At 28.5% G+C, this 25,925-nt stretch overlaps 1 protein-coding gene across 7 annotated transcripts in view; it reads left to right on the top strand.

Annotated features, from left to right (window-relative positions):
- Window positions 1–25,925, top strand: part of LOC129976488 (methylcytosine dioxygenase tet3-B-like) — a 92,962-nt gene that overhangs the window by 33,993 nt on the left and 33,044 nt on the right. For all 7 annotated transcript variants that reach the window (XM_056090296.1, XM_056090212.1, XM_056090515.1 and 4 more), the window contains 3 exons: window positions 2,059–2,121; window positions 4,398–4,501; window positions 15,281–16,617. In XM_056090296.1, the coding sequence (XP_055946271.1) occupies window positions 15,292–16,617 (1,326 nt within the window). In that variant the 5' untranslated portion in view covers window positions 2,059–2,121; window positions 4,398–4,501; window positions 15,281–15,291. The remainder of the gene's footprint in view (window positions 1–2,058; window positions 2,122–4,397; window positions 4,502–15,280; window positions 16,618–25,925) is intronic.

The raw sequence follows: 25,925 nt of genomic DNA, 5'->3' as shown, positions 1-25,925 counted from the left end.
TCCCTTTTGAAAAGTTTTTTTTTTTTCGTAATTTATAGGATTGTTCTATCTGATATTATCATATGATAGAGACTTATGTTAAACAATGTAACATTTATAAAGTTAAAATAACTGTTGTAAAAAAAATATTTTTAACATATTTTGTAAATTGTACCTTGTTTTACCAATTTTAATATTTTCAGAAACTTTCTCTGAAGCTGGTATTTAATAAAATTACATTTAAAAAAATTAGAAAAACATGTAGGAGTTTGCATTTTTATTTTTGATGGGAGAATTCATTTGGAAATCTATTGAGTGTTTTTCTTTTATATCTTGTTTTAAATGTACTATTTTTTTTTTATATATGTCGAAGGTAACATATGAATATTTGTTTGTTTAAATTTGTTAAATTTATATTGTGAAAATGGAAAATACAAGTTTCTTGTGTATTTGAAATATTTGGAAAACATAAAATTATGGAGTAATATTCTTTCTTTCTTTTCTTTTTTTTTTTTTTTTTTGCTAATTGCACAACAACATTGGTTATTAACAAATGTTATTAAAATTATACTATTATATGCATGATCTTTAATTTCATAACTGATTAGTAATGAGGCAATTTAATTGTTTGAGTTATTCTTATTGATTTATTTCAATGTACAATAAATATTGACTAAATTTTTTCAATAGTTTTTTACAAAATGATGAAAATTAAATCCTCATGCATCTTACAAATGAGAGCAAAGCAGCTTCTTCTTCTTTTTATTTTTTTAAAAAATGCTTTATTATTTTCAGTTGGCATTTTTATTCGCAAAGTAATCAGTATTCGAAAAATATTTATTTGTTTAATAATCTTCTAATGTTTTTATAACAAGATTTTTTTTTCTTCTTAAATTGAATATAACCAGAAATTGTTATTATTTCTCTTGGTAAAAATTTATAATGAACTTATTTTCAGATATAGAATTTTTTTTAATTGAAATTTTTGAGGAGTGTGGGATGTTGAAAGCAAATATTTATTTTTGATATTGTTTTAATGTGACCATTGGTTGAAGTAATTTTAATATCTTGAAAATATTTATTAATTCTAAACGTACCGAATAAATGTTCCATAATTTATAATTTTGAATAAATTAGATTTTATACCCCACAGGACAAGAATTCTGTTTGCCTGGTAAAATATTAAATACATTTTATCATAATATTTAATTATATTACAATTCTATCTTGAAGAAACACCAAGGAAAAAAGTGTTGATTTTAATTTTACCTCATTACTTATTCTTGAGATTGCTAAAGTGTTCTGAAGGAAAAATTGATATCTTATTGTAAAATAATGATAATAAATTATTTGAATTGTGCCTAATGAATAAAATCTAAAACTTCAGGAAAGAAACATAAAACTATTGGGAATAACAAATGATATGCCATGTTTTGTGGTGTGTCACAATGGCAGAAGTTGTATTCTGTATTTAAAGGAAAGTGTTATTCTTGTTACTTTGTTTAGAGATTATTTTTTGATGAAATTATATTTATTTTGTGGGAAAATTTTAAATATAACATTTGGCTAATCAGCATTATTCATTATATAGTAAAATATATCACACTTCATAAAAATTTTGACTTGTCACTTAGTTTTTATAAAGGCTGTATATATATTTTAAAGTTAAAGAACAACCATAAATTATGCAAGTTTATGTTCACTAATTTATTCAATTTATAATTGTTTCATAAGGGAGAAGCAAGCATTTTATTCAATTTATGGTTGTTTCATAAGGAAACAGATACACTTCATATGAAAAAATTCAAAGATAACAATAAAAATACTGATAAATAATTATCTCAGCCTTAATTGGGTTCCTCTGTAGTCCTAGTTTAGACATGTTTTTTTGCTTAAAAGTAAAAGTTTTATTAGTGAAAATAAATTGTATTATTTTTTTATATGTATTTAGCAAATTAATTTTTTTGTCTTCCAAATATGAAATATGTATATTTTTGTAATTACATTATACATTACATTACATTACATGAATATTTTAATTACAAGCATTACATGAATATTTTAATTTAATTTTTCTAGGTTTTAAATCTCATACCTTAAAAGAATATTCCCTCACCTGTTGTAATCATCTTATCAAAATAGGTAATAAGAAAAATTTATCTTTTTAAATACTTTTTATTATTATATTCTTTATACCTTTACCACTTGTTTTGTGTTTATTAGTTAAAGGTTTAATATTTAGCAGGAATATTATGGAAATAAATGGCTTGTCTAATGAAAATTAAAGATCTGTTATAATTCTATATTTTTTTATTATTATAAATTTATCAAAAAGTAAGTTGAAGATTTATGTGTGTTTAATAATAGGAAAGTAAAGTAAAAATTCGATGCTATACGATACAATTTAATCACATATTCTAATTAGAATATGTGATTAAATTGTTATAAGTCTGGTTTCGAAGAAAAATCTACAACTGAATATTATTAAATTCTTTCTTAATGTATAGAACTCAAGTTATCTGTGTGATTTGTCAGTCATTTCCTCTATTGTGTGTACACTTTTTCAAATTATACACTTGCAACGATATCCTCAACTCGAATGTTGATAAATTTTATTACCTTATTACTGTGTTAAAAAATAAAATGAACTTTAATGAACATCTGTTTTGTAGATATTGGTAAAAACTAAATCTTTAAGTAATATGCTGTTAGGAATTTTTACACTTATCTTTTAAATATTATTTTTCTTTTTAAAAATTAAACTAATGTAAATGAAATGGTTTCACTATATTTATATGTGTGACAATATGTCAGAGAAAATATAATAAGAAGCATGTAAATGCTTTTTTTAAAAATAAAATCGGAAGAAAGATTCCACTTTTTTAGAATGTGGGAAAGTAAGACTTCTGTGCAGTTGTCTATTGAAATGGTTAATGATTTTTTAAAAATAAGGATATCACTTAAAGAGGATATCATTTTTTAAAAATAAGGATATCACTTAAGCATTTTTTACTTTCTTGTATGTTAAATAAAATCTGTATCTTCTACATGAGGAATATAAAGAAGGATCATGTTAGTGTACTTTTTGTCTATTCAAATGGACGAAAGAGAATTATAATAAATTTAGACACGAATTTAAAGAGTGATGTTCTCTACTATCGTACTGATGAGCCAGGTTTTACTTAATGAAATCAATTAGGAGCCTTAATAAAATGTTATAAAATGATTCTGTTCCAAATATTTCATCAGGCAGAACAATAAGAGATTCAGCTTCTTTTTAACGTTTTAATTAGTAGGATGCAGTTCTTATTCTGATTCCTTGAAGATGTTTAAATTATATTGTAAAATATATGTGTGTGTGTGTAATAATTTCATTAAAAAGTTAATTGGTAAATGAATGTTGATTTGCGGACTTCATTGTAAACCTTATAGTTTGATTCAGAACTTATTGATTCTCTTTATTTGACATTTAGTGTGTACTGGAAAATCCTACTTTTGAATAGCATGTAGCATTCTAAATTTGTCATTTAAAATGTCCTTTTGTAAAAATTTTTGAAGTCAAAAAATAAATAAGAACTCAAAAACTCGGTCACGTAAAAAGTTGGAACTCTTAAATTATTTATTTTCTTGGAAAACTTTTAGACTATTATCCTCCTCTCCAAATATGGAATCAACAAATTTTATATGTAGTATGGTAGGCTAAATATGGTAGGCTAAATTTAACGACCCAATTTCAATTAAATTGAGAATTGGACTTTAATTGTATAAAATATATTAAGCTGTTTGAGAGAATTCTTAATTTTCCTGCTTTAATTTGACTGTCACAAATTTTATGTGAAGCTTTTTGGACCCCAATTTTTTTAATTGGAATTTTATTGCTCCATTATCTCAAGATTATTAAAGAAATTTATTCTGTTTTGAATTCTTTTGATTTAGAAATAATTATGAAATAAGGAAAGAATGGTTGATGAGGATAATTTATTTTTTACATGATAAGAATTTTTTAAATTTAAATTTTGAACTTTTAATGTTTTTTTTATGAAACAGCATTGCATAGAATCCATTCATGCTAAGTCATGGATAAACATTGTTAGGCATGCCAATCAATATCTATTGTTTTTATTTTATATTCTGTATACAAGATATGTAACAGAAAAAAATTAAATAGGTGCTGTGTTTTTTACATGTAACATGCGAGCATGAATTTTCCCCATTTTCAGGAATAAATGTCTCAACAAAAAGTTTTGTTAATTTTTCAAATTTTTGCAAATTTGTTCTGTTAGTTGATATAAAATATGCATATTATTTTATATCTATTAACAGGCAAATTTACAAATTTTATATTTTGTTCAAAAAATTGCTAAATATTTTACAGAAAATATTTAAGGATTGAACAAATTTCTTATTATCTTTTCTAGTTTGTACTCCATTTGAAAATTGTTTTGTTGAGATGCTAAAACCAAATATCAAAGATAACCCTGAAAAGAACTTACATTTACGAGAACCAAAGAGGGATTATGAGGTAATGTATTCTGATATAATATATATATATATATTCAGTGAATAAGTAGCATTTAGAGATCGTGCTGTTTAGCTAATAATGGCTTTTATATCACGAAACAAAATCAAATTCTTTATGCAGCCAAAATAGTTTTATTAAACATTTGATTCTTAGATAATAACTTTAATGATATATGCAAAATGAAGGTAGAACACAAACAAATTTATATATTCTCTCCCAGCTCTTTCATTTCGTATTTTTTTAACAGATTAAGTAGAAAATTTAGTTCAGATTCTTCTTTTTACGAAGGTAAAAGTTACCCATGAGTGGGCATCTGGGGCATGTTATTTTCCATTTGCAAAATAAACCTACATTAGTGTGACATGAAAATCTAAACTATGGGAACTATCAGTTCAGGTGTCATGTTTGTCAACTGGATGCAATTCAAATTTCAGATACTTTTAAAAATAATTCTCAACAGTGATATATGAAATATATAATATGTGATTATATGAAATTGCTCATTTTTCAGAAGCCATTGTTTTGAAAATTACAGTGTATACCTTTCAGTCATTTATCAACTATAAAAGCGTGAAATATGATGCCATCGCTGATCATTATACATTTGAAATGATGGTAGCATGTTAGGATATAGTTCATTTTCTTATATAAATGCAAATATGAAATTTGTTTAGTCTAAACAAGCTAATTGCAGTTTGTGTTGGTAAGAATTTGAAAGTTTGTAGATTATAGTATTGGTAAAAATATCATTCTAATTTAATATGAATTATTTATCCAATATTAAAATAACAAGTATCTAATTTATGATTTAGATTTTATAAGATTCTGCTTTCACAAATATATTGTTTCTGAAACTTGTATAGCACCCTTTCAATTACATTCCTCGTTTTCATAAGAAATTCTTTAACTAAATCTAAATAAGTTTCTAAACTAAATACTAATAAGTTTCTAAAAAACTAAATAAGTTTCAGTATTTCACATCTACCATTTTTATTGACTACTATTATTTCTTCAAAGAATGTCTAGTTTCTAAGAATTATCTTCCTTATTTTATTTATTTTTTGATTCTATGCCTTTCTTTCCTCCAAATCAGATTTCGTATCAAAAATTTATTAAAGCATTTCCATTTTTCTATATTTGAATTAGTGGAATATTTTTACGAACTATATAGTTGAAAGCTAAATGAACATATTATGGTTATGCAGAACTGTAATTTTATGAAACTTTAAGTGAAGTAAATATAGCTGTTTTTAAATTAATGCAAGACAAAGGTTCTTATCACAAGACAGAGGTTATTTCATTTTTTAAAAACTATGTGCAATTAAAAAAGCAACATTGAATTTTTGATGCATCAATAATTAATCATAGAGTACATACATCATGTAATCTTGCTGCTTTGTTTTATTGAAGAAATTTTTATCTTTGTTTCTTTGCTAAAATTTCTTTATACCAAATTGTTCAGAATTATTGAACTGATGACTTAATTTAAGAAACAATTTATATATTTCAATAATAATGGAAAGAACTCAAAGTATAGAACTTAACTGTTAAAATATTATTCAGTATCTCTTGAAGAATTCTATTTTAATATAATAAGAAAAGTGAGAATTTAATACATAAATTCTTTTTTTTAACCATGATTAGTTAACATTTTTTTCCTTTTGCAAACCTTTTCTAGGCAAGAATAATAAACTTATAGACCCAATTTTGTCTCCCAAATATAAAAAATAATAATAAAATCCTACACATTATATAATGATAAATGAAAGGAAATGTAATTTAAGAGTTTTTTAAAAAATTAAACTGTTATTTTTTTAAAACTATTTTAGCTTAATCTAGAGATCTTGTCTAAGAGAATTTCCACAACTTCAGTATTATCGTGCATTTCTCGAAGAAGAATTCCAAAGCATTAATTAATTACTTATTTTAGTAATTAAAAGAAGATTTTGTTTTGTAATAAAACATGCAATTTCTTTGAGGTACTGTAACATCGTATAGATAACTAGCAAAATAAGATTTTACTAATTCAGAATTTTTTTTCTATTTTCAATAATTATTTTATTGAGAATTTTTTTTATCTTCAATAATTATTTTATTGAGAATTTTTTTTATCTTCAATAATTATTTTATTGAGAATTTTTTTCAATGCCTTTGATTATATTGTGGGTTAGGATAACGTTTTTTTAAAATAGGTTCAAAAATTGTGAAATGTTTCTTGCCAGACTCTTTGACCTTTGAAAAGAGCATGCAAAATATTGCAAAACATGCTTATATATTTCACAGAAAACCATGGACAACTAATGCTTTCTGTTTACCCAGATCTGAATGAAACCAGAAAAACCAAAATGAAACCATGAATGGGAGAAGAGCATGGTGCACAGCTAAACAGGCGGAAAAATGCATTCCTGTGGAAATCGGGGGTTGTGCAAATTTTGCTATTTTTATGTTGCCTATGGAAATTGCAGGTTAGGCAATTAGAGGGTTAAGCCATATTTGGCTAAATTATGCCAAACATATGGTAAATTTACCAACACAAAGCAGTTTGAAATTTTTATTTATTTTTTATTTTAAAATAACTGAGGTTAGTATTTAGAGTAGTTACGAAATCTTATTAAAAAACTTGCAATTACTATAGCCAAAATGTCAAAAAATTTAATCAGAATATATATATCCTAACAGTATTTACGAAATTGCATTCATTTTGGTTATTGGCTGCAAGATTAAGTGGTTTGTTTAGTTTTCTTCTTCTATGTATTATTTTAAAAGCTTCTAAATCCTGTGAAAAGATGAAAACTTTGTCACAAGTAAGAAAGGGATCATGTTTCTGAGCCTTAGATTAAATTGATGTATGAGTAGCAATGGCATGATTGACACCATAAGCAAATATCCGTATTGCAACCTTGTGTCTGGCTTCAGAATAAAATACTTTTTCAACCAATTTCTTACATTTCACTTTTGCCTTTTTAGTTGCCATGAGGAACATAAATAGGGAAAAGAGTAATGGTTGCCTGTACGGTTGATGCAGTTTTCTTATGCAATGCATTGCTGGCTGTCATGCCCCTTCTTGATAAACGGGCACAAGTGAATGTCCCATGGTAGACAGTCTTAGCATAACCAAAACACAGTCATTGACTGCAGTAAATTAGGGATATATAGTCTAATTGCCAATTGCATATAGTATATTCAAACAGTTCCACTTTCAAAATGTGAGAATAGAGTTGTTCATCTTGCTGAATTATGAAAGACATTCCTTTTAAATGCAATTCCTCAATGATTTTTTTTTTCTATTATTTATGGAATAATCATTCACATGTTATAACGCTTTGTAAATTTTCATGGAAGAATGCCCTGAAACAGATACAAGTATATTCTCAAATGCTGTTATATTTAATCTTTGATTCTGCTGTCAAAATTGTACTTCTGCAAACTGATAGAAGTTTAAGGATTGATTGCACTTCTAGAGTTCAGAAATAGCCTTTTATACAAAAAAGGAATAAAATTATATGAATACTTTGTTTAGAAATTCTGTGAATTACAAAAAAAAGTTGCCAGAATTTTTATTTCAATTTTGAATAGTGTTCTTTTGTTGCCCGCTAAAAGGGTTCTATTTTGAAATAACACATGGAAAGAAGGAAAATGAAATTCAGACCTGGCCAGCTCTGGCTATCCTGAACCTAATTAGGAAATGTAGTTACAGGCTCTGAGCAATACCAATCTCAATGCTTACCTTGGTACTAATTGGGATGTATACGCTCAGAGTCATCTTCAAGAATATAGGCTACCTTTAATGCTTGAGATGCCTTACCAAGTGAGAATGAACCTCTCGCTTTATTCCTTGTAAGTTAGCCACATATATGACTAAATCACCAGTCAAATTGGTACATTCATGTACAGCTAATACATGGGATTTTTTGGCTTTCTATGAGAAGTAAAAAATAAATAGAACAGCAACAGCTTTTTATAAAGAGCTCTCTCATTTGCTGTTGAGGAATGGAATTTAAAGCAGAAAATATGGGAAGGATAACTTTGAAGAGAGTAAAGATCCTTGTGAACCTCGGGTTTGGGACACCCATACTCAGCTATAGAAGGTGAGTCCCGAAGGGGTTGCTGTTTCATTAATACTGTCCTTTTGAATTTTATTACAATGCTAAAATGAGGGTCAATATTAAAAAAAAAAAAAAAGTAATTTGTTCTTGCATCTGTTCCCATTCAAATATTTTCTGCTAATTACTGAATATCCTTTATTTAAATTACTAAATAATAAATAAACTGATAAATAATTAATCAACTAACAAAAGTATGAAGGAGAAATTATGTAGATAAAGTTTTATATTTAAAATTTACTTGTATGTAATTAGAAAATATTATCAACATTTTTACCTTTAGTATTTACACAAAATTACATTCTAGTTATTTTTATTCCTGAAACTTACAATTTTAAAATTTTTCTTTGCTATTAAAGTATTAAGTGAAATGTAAATTTGTGTACCAGCGAAAATCATATTTGTGATTTAAATCATGCCAACTGATTAATTAGTAGCTTTTATTAAGAATTTGGGAGTATAATATTAGCTTAGTAACTCATGATGAGACTAAATATAGTTAATTGTTCCTTTATTGATTTTTTAAAGATTGATTTTTTAATACTGTATGAGTTTTGTTATAGAATTTATCTATAAACCTTTTTTTCTGTGATTGTAACAATCAAATTACTTTGTTTAAGAATACATTTTATATTGTTAAAATTATGATGGCAATCAATATTTTTAATAAATTATGCTGATATTAAGAAAGTCAATTTCATTATAGAATTTGTAATAATTTTGCATTTTGTTTATATGTGAGAATCAATACTTTTTTTAATAGCAAGATTTTGCATCTGAAAAGAGAAGAAGCTTAGTATTCATTTTTTTAAAATTCAGAATACAATGTTAAATCTATAAAAATGAATGAAAATCGATTATATAAAGATTTCGTATGTAAAATTCTTTTTTTATGTTGGTTTAAATGAAATGTGAAGTATTACTTAGGTTACAGATTGAGTCTAGATGGATTTTCTAATAGATCAATGGATTTCACCCTGTGAATTCCATTGATCTATTAGAATAACAAAAGTATTAATATCCTTTTTAATACATTTTGTATTAGTCATGTAAAGTCTTTTCCTTATTGTTGTTTATCCACTGGCTAAATCAGAATATGCCTAATTTGCTGCATAACCAGCAATTAAGCAGTTTTTGTAGCTGGAGATGTGAAAATATGCTAAAAGATTGGCTTGACTTAAGATCTAGGACAAGTAATTGATAAAAGAGTTATAAATTTATCTTAGGAGCTCATAAAATTACAAGTGTGAGATAGTTCAATACTCTCTGTAGTTCCTGGGTTATTATGCCCTATCAAATTTTTATTATTGTGAGAATTATAAAAATTAAAATATTCCATGTAGAAATTTATTATTTGAAGATAGTAAAATGACTTTATAAAATTTCCAAGACCTTATAATGGAAAGAATCTTTTTTGTATGAATAAACTTTTTGAATTAATTACAAGTTTAAAAATCTGCTTCTCCATTTCTGCATAGGATAATCATGAGAATTTAGGCAGTGTAAATAAAACAAAAAGTATTTCAATATTATATAAAAATACTGAATACTTTATTCAAAATGTTTCTAACTTTTAAATTATTTAATTCTCAAGCTTCCTCAAAACTGAGAGTCAAGCACCACAAATATTTTTCAACAAAAATAAATTTTTGGAAAATTTAAAAATCTAATTAAGAATTTTTAACTGAAATTTTGTGTTAATAAATATCTAAAACGGTGCAACTGAAAAGAAATAGTTTCCTAAAATGGAAAGAAGATACTTGCTTCAGTAAAATTTCTTAAAATAATTTTACTGTTGATATACAAAATAATCTTTTAGTGCTACATCCAGTACAAATTTGGAATATGGGATGGCATAATTTTACAAGCAAAGAAATAAAATGAAATTTTTAAAAATTAAATTCTTTTCCTCCAAAGTATTTATATTTGCATATTATTTCTCTAAATTTTTGTCTAAAAGAAAGGAAGGGGTGGTTAGGAATGAAAAAAAAAAAAAAATTCACTGTAGTATATTGTAATTGAATGTAGAGTGTTAAAATGATTTTTCAGCAACTGTAAGAAAAAATTGACAAATTATTATTAAGAAATTATAATGATCTAATAAATTAAGGAGTGAAATAGCTCCCATATTTCTTGGAGTCTACAATAAATTTAACAGCTGTGTATGAGTCAAAATAGACTGAGGCAAAAATAAATTGATAATATAAGTAAATAATATTTTGTGTCTGCTCAAGATATACAGTTTAAATACTTTTTAACAGAAAGTATTAAAGTGATGTCACTAATTCTTCTGAATTGTTTAATGTGCAGAAAAGTTAATTATTGCAAATCCAAGAAATATCTTGCTTAATTTTGAGGTGCTAATAAAATATTTTGCTTTCCCTTTCATTATTAACATTTTTCATTATTTAACATTTTTTCTGTTTGATTTTTATCAAAAATTCTCTTTTAAAAGGGAATTTAATGCTGTTAAAATATTTTTTTTACATATTAAGATTGTAAAGCTTCATAAAATTTTCTAATGATTAATTAGAATGAATTATAATTATAATATATATGAATAATGAATTGTAATGATTATTATAATTCTTGATTAGCAGATAAGAAAATAGTATTTACTAAACTTTTAAAAATGAATTCTAGAATAATTGTATTTTAATACTTTGTGCTCTACTATTTTCATTTATTTTCGAAGTTTGTTGATTACACAGAATTCACATAATGAGGATGTATTTAAAAGATGAGCTAATTTTTTTCAGGGAGTAAGCCTTCCCAACTTTGTTTCTTCTGCAAATTCTTATTTCTCATGAAAGTGATATCATATTTTATAGAGAACCGATTTTGAACATATCATAATTTCTCTCCATTTAAAAATTTTTAGTTTTAATGTGTATAATTTCATTTCAGTAATTTAAAGTTGAATGTGGAGTGTGATGAGATGAAAATTTTTCTAGAGATAATTTATCTGTTAGCATTGATGAAATTACTGTAAAACTCTTAATTTCACTTTCATATTTATTCTGATGCAACTATAGAAGAAATATTCTAAATAATTACAAATTTTTTCAACAACTTTTTTAATGTTTTTTATTAGTTGGTAAAATATGGATTTGCTAATGGTTTTGATGTGATGAATGGTCAAATTGGATTGCTCATATTTTTTACATGTAATTAATTTAATCTGTGTGAGCTAATCTTTCATTTGGAAATTTTGTATGTGAATAAATTTGAAATAACCATTTTGGTGGTTAATGTGATGAAAGAAATTTGCCTTTTAAAATAGGGATTTACAGACTAACTGATTTTCTTTGCATTTGTCAAGCATGCGCTGAAATATTTCATCACATAATTTTTAAATCTTCATTAAGAAATATGAAAAAAAACTGAAATTTTTCTGTATTTAATACCCAACATGAGTTCAGTGTGGAGAATTTAAAACTTAGATATGTTAATTTCTTTATCTGCATTAAATATAGGTGTTTTTTTTTTTATTTCTTCCATTCTTAACCCATCTGCAAAAAGAAAAAGAAAAAAAAAATGCTTAATTAAGATAAAGTATTTATTAGAGAGGAAATAATTTCTTGTATCATATGATTTAATTGTATAATTTTATTTGAATTGTGCATCATATGTATATAAAATCTGACAAACATTTTCATTAATTTAACATGATTTAAATTTTGCTTTTTATTTGTATAACACTTAATTGTCAAATATAGTTCTATGATTCTATTCAAGAAATCCTTTATGTGATATTTAGTTGCTTTTTTTGTTGTTGAAAAATTATATTTTTAATTTTTAAAATATTATAAATTTAATAAAAAAAACTAACTTCATTAAATATTGTAAAAATTTAAGAATTTCTGCATTGTTCTATGTGAGTTTGTCATCAGATCCTGACTTAAAATAATATAATTTATTTTCAGGGTTTTTTGCTTTGAGATATATAAATATTGTCTTGAATTAAAAAAAAATATATTATTTAAGAGGGATTTGCTGTTCATTACTTTTACCTATACTTTTAACAATTCTGGGTGGGGGATCTTTTCTTGATTGTACAGTAGTTGAACCAATTGGGTGGGTGGGAGGTAGGGGAAATGATATCTAAATAGCTGCATTGGTGCCATGGAGCAGACAAATATACTTATATCATTTTGAAATTATTGAGCACAAAGAAAGAATAGTGTGCTTACTTATCTCTGATATTGAATTGCTATTTTGCTTTCAAACATATGCAATGTGTTCATTCAGTGGACTCTGCAAGTAGTAAAAGCATGCTGTTGTTTCTTGGATGTTTACCCCTGAAAGCAAATATTGGTTATTAAATGATCGGGTGTGGTTAATCTATATCTATATCTATACTTATAATAAAGCTCAATGTGTGTGTGTGTGTGTGTGTGTGTGTGTGTGTGTGTGTGTGTGTGTGTGTGTTGGCGCTCTACAGGCCAGACCATTCAACCTACAGCTATCAAATTTGGCACGTGTATACCTTGGAGGCCGGGAATGTGCACCTGTGGGTTATTTTTTCGAATTTTTAATTAGAATTTTATTTATTTAAAAATTAAGCGAAATTTTGGCGTGTTTCTGCTATAACTTCCGAAAATATTACCGCACAAAAAAGATTTTTACATGAAGTTAAAGATCAAAAATTTATCTTTTAAATGATACCAATGTTTGAATCTTAAAATTAAATTTCTATTTTTAATGAATTTTTAAATAAATATTTTAACTATATTTTTCAACAATTTTTTTCGTACAAAATAAAAATAAAATTTAAGTTGCACGAGCACGCTTCGCATTCATGGGAAAAAATTAGCTTTTTTCAAAGTGTTGCCATCACATTGATTAAAGCTCCAATTGAAAATAAATTAAATCTTTTTGGAAATGAAATCTGCAAAAATATAATTTTAGGCACGTGTCTGTAGGAAATGAAACAAATATGAAATATTATTTTTTCTAAAAAATAAATTCAAGAAAAGTTATTAAATGATCTTTTACATTCTCTATATTATTAATCCAATAAATCAGTTTTATTTTAAGGCAAGTTTTGTTTAATATGAACAGGATATCCATTCAAATCAGGGCTACACAGCTAATTTGTAAACCTTTAGTTAGACACAGACAATCTGCTAAAATGGTCTAAATCGAAAATGATTATATTTTATGTAACTTGATTCAATAAATGCTCTAATAAATAACGAATTTTTGATTTTACATAAAGCTTCTGCTGTGGAAATCACGATTAACAAAATGTTCTTGAAACACTAATATTTTAAATAAAAAAAGTCAATTTCCAATCAACTAAATCAATCACTTAAACTGACTGATTTATGAAAATTTGAATATCACTATTCAATAAAAAAAAGGATAATTTTAGATTTTCCATCGATCGTTTCAAAGAAAATACGCCAATCAGCGCACAGGTTTCTCAAGATTAATTGGCCTAAGATTATGAAAATGTTGAGTTTTTCTAAATTTTTAACATTCAAAACTTCATAAATAAGTCTTAGTTGATCGTGGAAAATAGAAACATTCATTCATTTATTGAAAATTTGGTGTGTCCAGAATATTTCTCAGAATATGATACCTTACTGCATTAAATTTAGACTTCATAATTTTTGAAATATATTTATAGGCCGGAACAAAATATTATTATTGATTTCATTTCAATCCTTTTGAAAGCAAAACTAAAAACTGAATTTTATGCTGAATCTGAGAAATTTTTGTTGAATTATTCTTTGAGATATTACATAAATTATGAAAAATATTGTGTAGTTCACATAAGACTTATATACCAAGCTATTCTGTTTGCAATACTCATATTCAATAATAATAATAATAAATAAATAACAATAAAGATGATAAATAAAATAAGATGCTTGGTTTTATTAAAAAATATCTTAATATTAATTGAAATTTCATCATTTCCACTTTAAATTAAAGTTGAAGTTTTACCGGAAATGACAACAAATTAGCAAAATATATATAGTAAATTGAACGAAACGATCTAAACAACAGTATAAGTTTGGTATGACTATCAAAATTTGAAGATTAAAAATGTTTTGTTTGAGTATCTATTTAACCAGTTACTTAAAATATTTAATTGAAAATTGTAGCGAGCGGTAATACTGGCGAACCGGCTGGTCGCCAGAGGCGGCTTGTGAAAAAATAAAGTGGACTAAAGATTTCTGAGGTTGATTCAGACTTTTATTTCTGAATCATATGTGTGATTAGACGTTAATTTCTCAAATTGATTTTTGGAAGATCTCTGATAAGTCTGTGTTCCAATGATCTCTCGGCCTTTATGCCTAGTCCTTAATTATTACAGGATGAACTCGTATATATGGAATATGGAATATGTAATTGATATGACTGCATATAGAGTATAAATAAATATTTATTTATATTATTGTAAATAAACATATGCAGAGTTTATCATTGTACTGGGTATGCTACACTACACATTTCTTGCTAAAGCCTTGTTTTACTTATACTGTTAAGTATTCATTATTCTTTTTTAATATTAACAATATAATTATTTCAGCTTAAATTCAATAATTTTAAATTTTTATTATTAATTTTTCAATTTCTTTAATATTTTTTCCATGAGAATTATTTATTGAAACACTTTGTTCTGACTAATTACTGTATTTATTATTTCCTTTAATTTTTTCAGAAATTTAGCTTATGAGTATGAATGACAAAAGCAGGCATGTGTCTGTTCCACAACCCTTACCAGCTAATTTTGGCCCACCTGTTCCCCCTGTTGGACCGGGGCCAGGGCAATGTGTGGGACAGCAACCGTGGATGCCAAATTCTGTCCATCCTGCCCCTTATCATATGCCTCATCAGGGTTACCCATCGAACTATAAAAGCAACACTCCGATCCGAGCCCCCGAATATCCTCCAATGCATCCAGCAGGGTATGTCCAGCGCTACTCCTCCTACGATGCACAGTGCCAAAGCTTTCCCTTTGGAAAGATTCATGAAGGTCCAGGGCGCCCTCCAAATCCCACTGCATATCCCATTGTGAGGCATTACAATTCTCAACATGTTTATAATGAAGTTCCCAAAGAATCACCCAAGAACTCATTGGACATGTTTCCTCAAAGTAAAAGTCCAGGTCAGGCAGCTGTACCCAAGGAGAAGAATAATGCCCAAATCCTTGAGAAAAATGGTAGAGATGATATGTCTTCTCCATCAGATAGTAAGAGTGATTCCGAGATGAACAACACTTCCACCGAGTCATGTGCTGAAGATACCCGATCTCCAACAAGTTGTGATAAACAAGAAAACTTTTTTACAGAAAAAAGTGAAAGTTCCATTAAATCTATCAGTGATTCAAACTCGCGCTCAGAAAATGAACCTCTCTCAAAAAAGTGTAAAGTTAGCAATGATGCCAGCCCAGAGCGAAGCAGCCAAACTTTTTCTTCCATTTCAAATAGCAATAATCATGCCAAAAAGGAAAGCTCTATGCATCGCCCACCATATGAGATGAGGATTCACAATCCTTCGTACCAGCATGCTGATAACATGTATGGTATGTATCCGGAGGGAGAGCGAAGAATGCACAATAACAATCTACAGCACAATCCAAATATGGGTATGAACCCTCATCATATGAGTGACCCAATGCATTATGGTTACCAAGGCGTGAGTCGCGGTGCAGTAAGTGATATTGACAAGCTTACTGATCTCGATTTCTCTGAGAAAAGTAATACTTCCGAAAATGTCTTCCAAGTTCCTTCTATTTCTTCCACGACTCCACCGAAGATCTTCCCACCCATCCCACCTTCTCCCATATCCGAGTCGTGGGACGATTCGAAATATTATCAGCAGCAAGAAGAAACAGATTCAGAGAAGGTTCCGAGGAAGAAACGAAAGAGATGCGGTGAATGCCCTGGATGTCTACAAAAGCAGAACTGTGGAAGATGTGGACCTTGCCGAAGTGTCAGGAGTCATCAGATCTGTAAAATGAGGAAATGTGAATCTCTTAAGACCAAAAAAGAGAAGGTAAGCGAAATTTATGCTTATTAACTTTTTTAATGTTGCTCCATATAGTGCCGCAGATCTCCTCCACAGCGTTTCCCCATTAACGACTCTCATAACCGCATTCTAGGTCAGTGGTTACTTTTCTGGAGCCAACATTCGGGAAATTTGGCCCCTCTTTATGATAAACCTGTCTTCAAATAAAATTGGAACTTCCATTCCTTTTATACTTAACTCCTTGTTTCCAGAATGCAGTAATGAATGAGTACAATTGCATACGGATCTTTCTTTTTACGTACGAGTGTTGAGGTGGTCGCGTTCGTCTTCTGGACTCCTCAAACTCATCACTCCAAGTCTCCAAGACTCGCATATTTCCCCGGGAACATCCTTAGTAATTCTTCCTACACTTCTCGTTTGCTCTACAGACCAAGATTGTTCCGCCAGTATAAAACTAGAACGGCAATGCTGTATTGGTTTAGTAAGGAGAGAGAGTTAAATATTTTTAAGGCTGAATATTTTTTTACTAAACTCCAACTTTTCAATGCAAGAATGAAAATCTTATTTTATTCTTTCATATCATCGTGCGCTTCACCGGTAAATATCTTTATATTTTTAGTAATCCTGTTAACTAATATTCTCTTCACAATAAAAGAAAGTCTAATTTCAAATTAAGAGAGAAAAGATTTGTGCATCATTTTTTATCAATTAAAAATTTGCCACCCCATCCAAACTTTTTAAATATAAATTTTCTTTCTTGAAATCATCTGAACTTTGCTTTCTTATTTATAAGTATTAGCTATGCAAAATAGCTCATGTCTGCTACGAAAATGCTTTTTTTAAACCGACAATTTTATTTTGTTAAATCATTTATACATTTAACTTTAACAAATAATTAATATTTTTTGCCATTTATAATTAATAAAATAACTTGTTTTTGTAAGTTATTCCGAACATGAAAATATAAAATCAGTTAATTATCTATGATTTAATTATAAGTCAAAACTTATTGGGAACGACATTTTGGTGCCGATGATTTTTTAGTTAATTTTTTTTTCATGCTCTGAAAATAAATATAACATTCATTTTGGCCATCACCTTTTATTTGCAAGTTATGGCGTAACGTTATTTGCTTTAACACATTAACGTAGGTTCAGACGTTAAAACAAAAATCTTTTCTTTAGTAAATTCTATAAAATATTTAATTAATTGAAGAATGAAATACCGTAATATTTCTGTAAATATATAACAGCTTAATTAAAAAGTAAATTCGTGAATAATTATGTAAAAATAAAAATGTTTCACTCCCGAAAACTTTTTTTGTTTGAATTTTTTTTAGTAAACTTTGTACAATTTCTTTACAAATTTCAACAGTAACCGGTCTTTATAGAAATATCCCATCTGTCCTCCATTGTCTTTGTCTGGATGAAATTGTTCACTTTGTACTTATCGCATCAGATAGATAAGATTAGATTAGTAAAGTATTCAGGGAAATAGCCCATATGACTGTGCAAATAATGAACCTTTATGTTCCTATTATAACCGAGGTCTCTGAGGCTGTTTAACATCTTGCTAACTAAATCAACGTAGTAGAAATTAAAATTAGTTAATATAAATATTATTTGAAATTTTTGTTTGAGTTTTCATTATTTTATGTAAGTAATATATATATATATATATAATTCTAATTTCTTATTTTGACTTTGATACTGATTTCGTTTTTTGTTATTTGGTATAAATTAAATAAAATATTTTTCCTTATTCTACTTTTTTTGACAAAAAATCGAAAATCAGCTAAAACCGTTTTTTTTTTTTTTTTTTTTTTTTTTTGGAAATATTGAATTCGAAAATCGGTTTTTCAAAATGTCGGTTTTTGTATAAAGCCTAAGATTGACATATAAATATAAGCAAATCATTAGAAATAAATCGTGTAAAGAAATAATTATTTTTATGTACCTTACATCTCCATTTCTGATTGGCTTCTTCTAGCTGTAGTTGAAAAGAAAAGTGCTGCCTACACTCCACTGGATGTTTGCTGTTGGATGTTTGGTTTTAAATACTTTGACCTGGAGATAAACAGAATGTTAAAATTTATCATCTGATTATTTTTTTTCGAGTCTAAATTTTAATTTCTAATTCTGTAAAAACGGAATCTGCTGCTATCGGGCTTTAAATGATTGATATCAGTTTTTGGCGTTCAGTATTTTTTCTTCATATGAATTACATGATAAGAAGTCCTAAAGATTGAAAAGCTGGCTGGGACAGATAACTGTTCCAGTGAATCGGAAAATGTTCTTTGAATAAAGCAAAGGCCTTAATACATCCACGATTTTAGGACGCATTAAAAGTAAGTCGTTCGATTCCACTACACACATACACATCATACAGCTCGCAAATTCGATATAGCGAAAATGCGCCATTTGAAATGGGAAGAGTATATATTTAAATGCGTTTTTCCTTTGAAAACACGACGAAAAGTGACAGCAACCGAGATTGGATTTGCCATGATTTATTATTTTCCCTTACGGATTTTTTTCTTTTTCTTTAGCTGCATCTAGTATAAAAAATAAATAAATAATGCTCGCATATATATGAAAAAAAAGGGGGGCAAATAGAAGCATAAAAATAAGGTCAACGTCCGGAACGCCTGCGCCAATAAAATTTCTTCGCCGTTTCAGCATTTTTAGGAGCCGATCGATTTTTGGGTCGTTTTCTGCTCAGAAGAGAGAGATGGAACGAAAGTACTGAAAGCAAATATATTAGGAATGCAGCTCCCGTTTCTACTTTTCTTTCGCTTTCCCTGAAAATTCAGTTTTCTGCTGCTTCGTACATCTCCGTTTCTGAGCGGCTTCTGCTCCCCTCTCACCTCCCCCCACTTCCCTCGTTGCAGGGGGGCAGGGACTTCACTCTAATTACAAACCTTTGCCTAAATGTGGAATGACGGTTCGTTTCCTTCGAGGATAACCCCTTGTCCTTGAACTTGTCGGGTTTTCGAACTCCAGGGGGATGCAGCGGATGAGGGAAAGGTTGCCACTCAAGAGGTTGGAAGGGGTTGCTTTTAGGGGGGAGATTGAAATTGAAAATGGAGGAAATCAACTTTTGGAAAATCTCTATCTCTTGGCCAGCGGAACGCTTTCGTGGACACCTTTCAAATGTATTGAGCTTTGCAAACTTAACACTAATTTTATGTAATGTAGTTATTTTTGTAGTTTTGCTTGACATAAAACTCTTCTGACAGAACAGACTTTTCTATGACTGCATATTCCTGCACTAAATAAAATTACAATACACTCCCGAATATCCGGTGCTTCTGTACTATTCGGCCTAGTTTCCTTTTATTGTAATTAAATGAGGAAGACAAGGCGTTGCATTGACTAAAAACTGAAAGTTTTGACTCTTACCTTTTCATACCTGTGCAATCATTTATCAATGAAAAATGAAATCAATTTGAGTAATTTTCTTAAGAATTAGACCTACAATTTTCCTTAATGTTTTATGTTTCCTGCTAGGCATTACAGAATTTAGTTAAAATGTAAACAAGTTTATATTTTTTAACTTAGTTTTTTTTGTAATAAATTATTGAAATTTGTTGTGCAGTATATAAACTACCAGCACAGAATCTTCTATTTTAATTCCATACGTTACCGGCAACTGCTTACGTAATTCAAAAGACGCGGCCACGTTCACATTCTACGTGGCTTGAGTACTTAATAAGAAGTGAGAAAATACGTAATATGTTTGGTATAAAAATTTGTCTTCTGGTATTGGCAGGCAAAGAAATGTGTTCATAGAATTCTGACCTATCCTGCTTAACCTTCCGTCACATTAGGCTGAATACTCGGGAGTGTACTGTTTATATGTTTACTATTTCATATGTGATGTATAGCAAAAAGTATTGTAAACTTTGGCGTAAATGATTTAAATAAACGAAATTTGACATGTAGTCGTCTCAAATTGTAAAGCGTCGCATTTAACCTGAAAGGCTTCAATGGGAAGAGGTGCTTATTGCAAATGATATAGTATTTTTTTTAATAACTGTGAAGGCAAGAAAGAATTCTGCAATCGAATGAACAAAATGGAACATATAATTTTGCAGCTAAAGAATTTTCAAAATTCTCAGACAAACATTTTTAAAATGAAAACATTTGGTTGTTAATTTTAGCATTTTTATTAACACCATATAAAAATGTTTTGGTACATAATGCATGGACAAACTTATTTTTGGCCACACGCTGTAAATGATATTCTTAAATGTAAATATATGAGAAATTTGAGAAAGAATACTGTTGGGTTTTTTTTTCTGAAGAGCTTGTTAAAAATAATCATTGATATTAGAGGTTCTAACATTAATTCTGCTTTTAGGTAATAATATTTACTTTTATAGGAAAATTCAATTTTGAGTTGAACTGTCGTTTAAAGAATATCTAACAATTCTACCTAAAGGCTTGTTTAAATTTCGAATGGTTTTGATTCATTAAACTCTTTTAAGTATTTCGTACTTTTATAAAAATGCCGGTGTTTAAACTATTTAATTAATTTAACTAAACTATTTAATGAAGGAAATATATTAAAACTATTAATATTTTTAAATTCCAAACAACTTTCATTAAAGATTTAAAAACTGAATCGTGCATTATATATTTTGATGTAAATGGTTTAGGAATTCACGCTTGAAAGAGTTAAGAAGCCGTAAGTTCCAACCGAAAGAGTGACATTTCGAAAGTCAGTACGGTTGCGCTTGATATATATTTTGTATTTGATCTATTTGTTAGATTCTTCCAATTACACCTGTTATAATACGTAATCTAAAGTCCTACGACTATATGCAGGATGTTCCAAAAATTCATTTTACAATTTTTAATGATAAACCAGCAGGCATATGAGCGCAAGTCATTTTGGCAATAGATCATGGGTTCGGAATCGCAAAGGGATGCTGCTACAGATGGTTTTTTGTCAATACATTAAGCAAAAATAAAGGATACACCAAATAAAATTTACCCTACAGATTTAAGCCCCCAGACAATTAATTGACAACACTAAATGCTGAGAAAGATGAACGGTTTTAAGTATATTTCTAGCAATTGTGGTAGTAAACTTAAATCTCTAGTTCTGTTCTACTTTTTTTTTTCAATCTCTAAAAAATGGCCACAGGCAACGGCAACGTCCTGATGTTTCGGAGTTCCGCGATGTGACGAAGTGGTCACGAGCACATCCACATCATAATTTGGTATAGTTATTATAATTTGTAAATTTAGAAAAGATTAAAATTAATTGAAACTAGTTTGGGCGAGCACATAAAGCTCTAACGTCATGAAATTTGGTAGAATTGTTAGATTAATATTTTATGACATTATTATTAATATAATATTATTTATGGGGGAAAGGGAACTTTAATGGAATTACGTTGCATGTGCCTTTTACTATGGGAACTGATTTAACTATTTTGATTAGTTATTTTCGAAAAAATCCAGAAATTTCACGCATCCTAGCTATCTAAGGCCGAAACAGGAATAATTTTGAGAGATTTTAATCCGCCAGATTCATAACAGAGTTAATAAATTCTCAGTCTTTATGCAGACGGAAAATTAATGTAAGAGTTGTCGATTGCAGTTCTAGATCTTCTTCTGAAGTACCCAGCAAAGTAGTAGCCCAGAGTAGGAAATGTCCGGCAAAAGAGTCACTGATGTCCTGCTCTGCGGAAGAGTCGGACTATCAATGTACTACTATCTAGTACCTTAAACCACTTATAACTTCTTTGGTATCTGGATGCTAATGACTTGTTGACACAAATCGAATATCTAGACTAGGCCTAATGGATGGAAATTTACAATATCACAGCAGTTTATTTGCATGAATCGCAAATTCTTTGAATTCTTGCTCTGGATACTCCGAAGGTTTTTAGTTGACACTGCATCCTACTTACTAACGTGTCTGCCATGCTACTCATCCATCTGCTATTAGGGCATTGTGGATTTGTATTCCATTAAGCATCTGTTGTACATTGTATCCTTTTCTTTAATTTAAATCGCAGATAAAAGGCCATTAAAGCCATCCAAGATTAAGCATCTCTTTTCTGTCTTTCTGATCCCATGTTTGGTTACTATAGATTTTATCAGAAATTTCCTCAAACTAAGGATAAGATTAAAATTTCTACGGAAACGAATCCGTCCTCCAACTTAAGTGTTGTCATTTTAGTTTTATTTTTTGATCACATGACAATAATAACGATAAACAAGATATTTTTCTTAAAAACAGAAATTTATGATTACTTAAAGTACGACGTAGTATTTAAACGATTATAAACTCAAAATTGTGTCACGAATTTATTTCCATGTGTGTGAGCGCGCGCGACCTTGTAGACTTTCGGCTGTGAGAAACACCTTTCCAATATTAGTATGTATGTGTTCTTAGTTTGATATTCATTTTTGTAATAAAATATTTTAGCGTAGAGTGCTTGCTTTTGCAGTTGCTCTATATTGGGAAAAAAAAAAAAAATGTGAATCGGTGTCTAAAAAATAGAAAGATTAAAAAAAAAAGCTAATTATTGATTTTTTTAATTGAACTTCATTCTAATAATTGATATTTCAATTATAATTATCTCTATGGCATTGGATGAAAGTAAACAGTTGAAGAATACTTTCAATTTTCTGCTTTTTCTTTATGCTTGATAGTAAATTAAACAATCATGGGAAAAAATTAATAAAATTCATCAATAAAGCATATTTACACGCATTTATTAATTAATCAATTAAGAAGATTTAAAAAATATCTCGTTTCATTTTAGATATGTAGCATTTCATACTGAAATATAGAAATTATCTGCTTGGCTAGGCATTTTCATTTAAATCAGCTTAACTATATTTGTAAACTCATCAACACACACAGTAAAAATTTGTTTGAATTTCAAAACAAAATTGCCATTTGAGATCACATGCGCATGTCATTTTACATCTGATGTATGTTGTCCCGCTTTTTCCTGTCATTGCATCTTTTATTTTCTGGTGATTGCTCGTTGGATTCCAGTATTATATTGACGCGCTGCACTGACTTTTATCATGTGAATAATATTATATGCTTTGATAAGAATATTATTGTAATTTGACAGTGCTAACATATTTTTCAAATGCTTAGAAAAAATCGGCATCCTTCGAAGCTGTATTGGTTTTCAAAAAATGAAGTTTTCTAACACATAAAAAAAAAAAGGGTGACCAGAAAAAAGTGCCCCAAAAGTAAAAAAAAAAAAAAAAAAAAACGGATGAATAAATATGTATTATTGTAATTATATATTCTAAATTTTGTTGTTAAAATTCTTTATACACAAAATTTGAAAACTTAATGTACAATGGTTTTCAAGATATTACATTTCCTTCGAGGGGCGTTTATTTCTGGTGACCCTGTATATCGAGGCAGTCTAGTTAAAAGTTTCTTCCTTTCTTTTTCACTCGCCTTTCAATTTGTGAAAGCGAAGATTTGACTCCATTTTTATCTAAATTTTCGTTATCATTGTGTTGTGACTTTATCATTGGAAAGTAAATAAGGAAGTAAGACACAAATTAATGATAAATAAAAAGAATCTTTTCTTAAGTTATTATTTCGTAAATTAATTTTTATTTTACATTAGAATCTGCTTTCTATACGAGATGAGAGTACTGTTTGTCTACCTCAAGAATAGCTCCCGCCAATATGTCTACGATAGTCTGTTGCCGTGGAAACAAGACCTGCTCCATTTTCAATAGGGGATTTAAAAAGAAAGGCATCCATGTTGGCTTACTGATCGCCTTGATGACGTATTGGCGATTTTTTTAATTGATTTATAAAGAGTGAAAAAAAAACTGTTTAATATATTAATTATATAATAATATTTAAACTTTTAGACATAAAAATGAAATATTAATGAATATTCAATAAAGATGAAAATTATTACTATAAAAAAGTAATTATTTAACTTTTTAATATTTGTTTAATATTTTCATAACTATTAATAATTATCAAGGACTTTAGATTATTAATACAATGACAGAACTTCGTTGATTATTAAACTTTCAGCATGTATTTTCAAACAATTTCTAAGGCAAAACAGTTTTTAAAGTGAAATAAAATAAAATAAAATACCGTCTAAATTTCCAAAATAATGTTCATTCAAGTATTTCAAAATCCTCTAAATCACTCTCGCAAGTTTCAGTTTCCTCTGAATCAGAATCATCATTGGTATCAATTTCTCTCAAATATCTGTGTCTCCAAAAAACAATATTTGGTCTTTCCATGAGTACTTTTCTATTATTAACGCACTTCTTCCATCGGAAATTCATTGAATGTAAAACTTTGCACAATGTGTCTTTTTGCCACGAAAATCCAATTTTTTCTTTCAACACGGGTAGTAATTTTCTGAGGGATGGTACTTTCCTTTCTTTTATGTAAAAGTCTTGAATTGTTTGCCGTATAACACACTTGTCAAAGTCGTCTATTTCACAGTTTCGCTCACTAGGTCTTTTACGGTGTTTACCGAGTGATTTTAAAACTGTCGATGAGCCCGATGTTGAAACTTCCTTTCTTATTTTTTTTATTGTTGCTTCAGAAATTCCAGTTGCTTGAGAAGCCCTTTTCAGAGCTTGTGGGAGTGGAATTAACGCAGATTTCGATGAAGCTTCATTGGAACAAAATTCCGCAACATTATATACAATTTTACGTGCCTGCGATTTCAAAATTTCACCCTTCCTTAACTTAAAGGCCATCTTGCAAGTTTAGCAAAATCAATTAAACCAGTAAGGAACAAATAATTTTAAAAGCAAAAGCAAAATAAACACAAGGATAAGATAACGCGTGCAACTCTTTTAAATCCGAGAAGACGAATGACGTGATGTAACCTTTAATTCCGCCAATTCCCTACACGCTTAATCCCCATTAGAAATGAACTAGTCTTGTTACTATAGCGACCGCCACTAGATAGACTTCTTGGCGGGAGCTATTCTTGTGATCGACAGACAGTACGGTGCGTCGTATCGAAAAGTCGATTCCTTTCTCTTTGCATTTGAAATTACCGTTTGAGTTTTCGTTGAATTTAATGCTTACCTAGTTAATGTCATATTTTGGTTAAAGAAACAGCGGAAAAAAATCAATCAATCATCAACTATCTCGATTTTTTTTTTTTTTTTGAAAACAGCTAATTTGATCTTCATATTACATTTTGATTTCATTATTTTTTTCTCAAATTCATTTGCAAATACGAAATATTTTTTCAATCTGCTTTTAAAAGGGGAAAAATTCGTCCTCCGCTGGTGTGGTGCGGAAGTTTGGAGAGGAAATGACAGTTAAGGAATTGACCTCGTCATCTGACC

Source organism: Argiope bruennichi, chromosome 1 (genome assembly GCF_947563725.1).
Source record: "Argiope bruennichi chromosome 1, qqArgBrue1.1, whole genome shotgun sequence".
Classification (NCBI taxonomy): Eukaryota; Metazoa; Arthropoda; class Arachnida; order Araneae; family Araneidae; genus Argiope; species Argiope bruennichi.
Note: the sequence above shows the minus strand (reverse complement) of the source record. Positions and strands in the feature narration are given on the sequence as shown.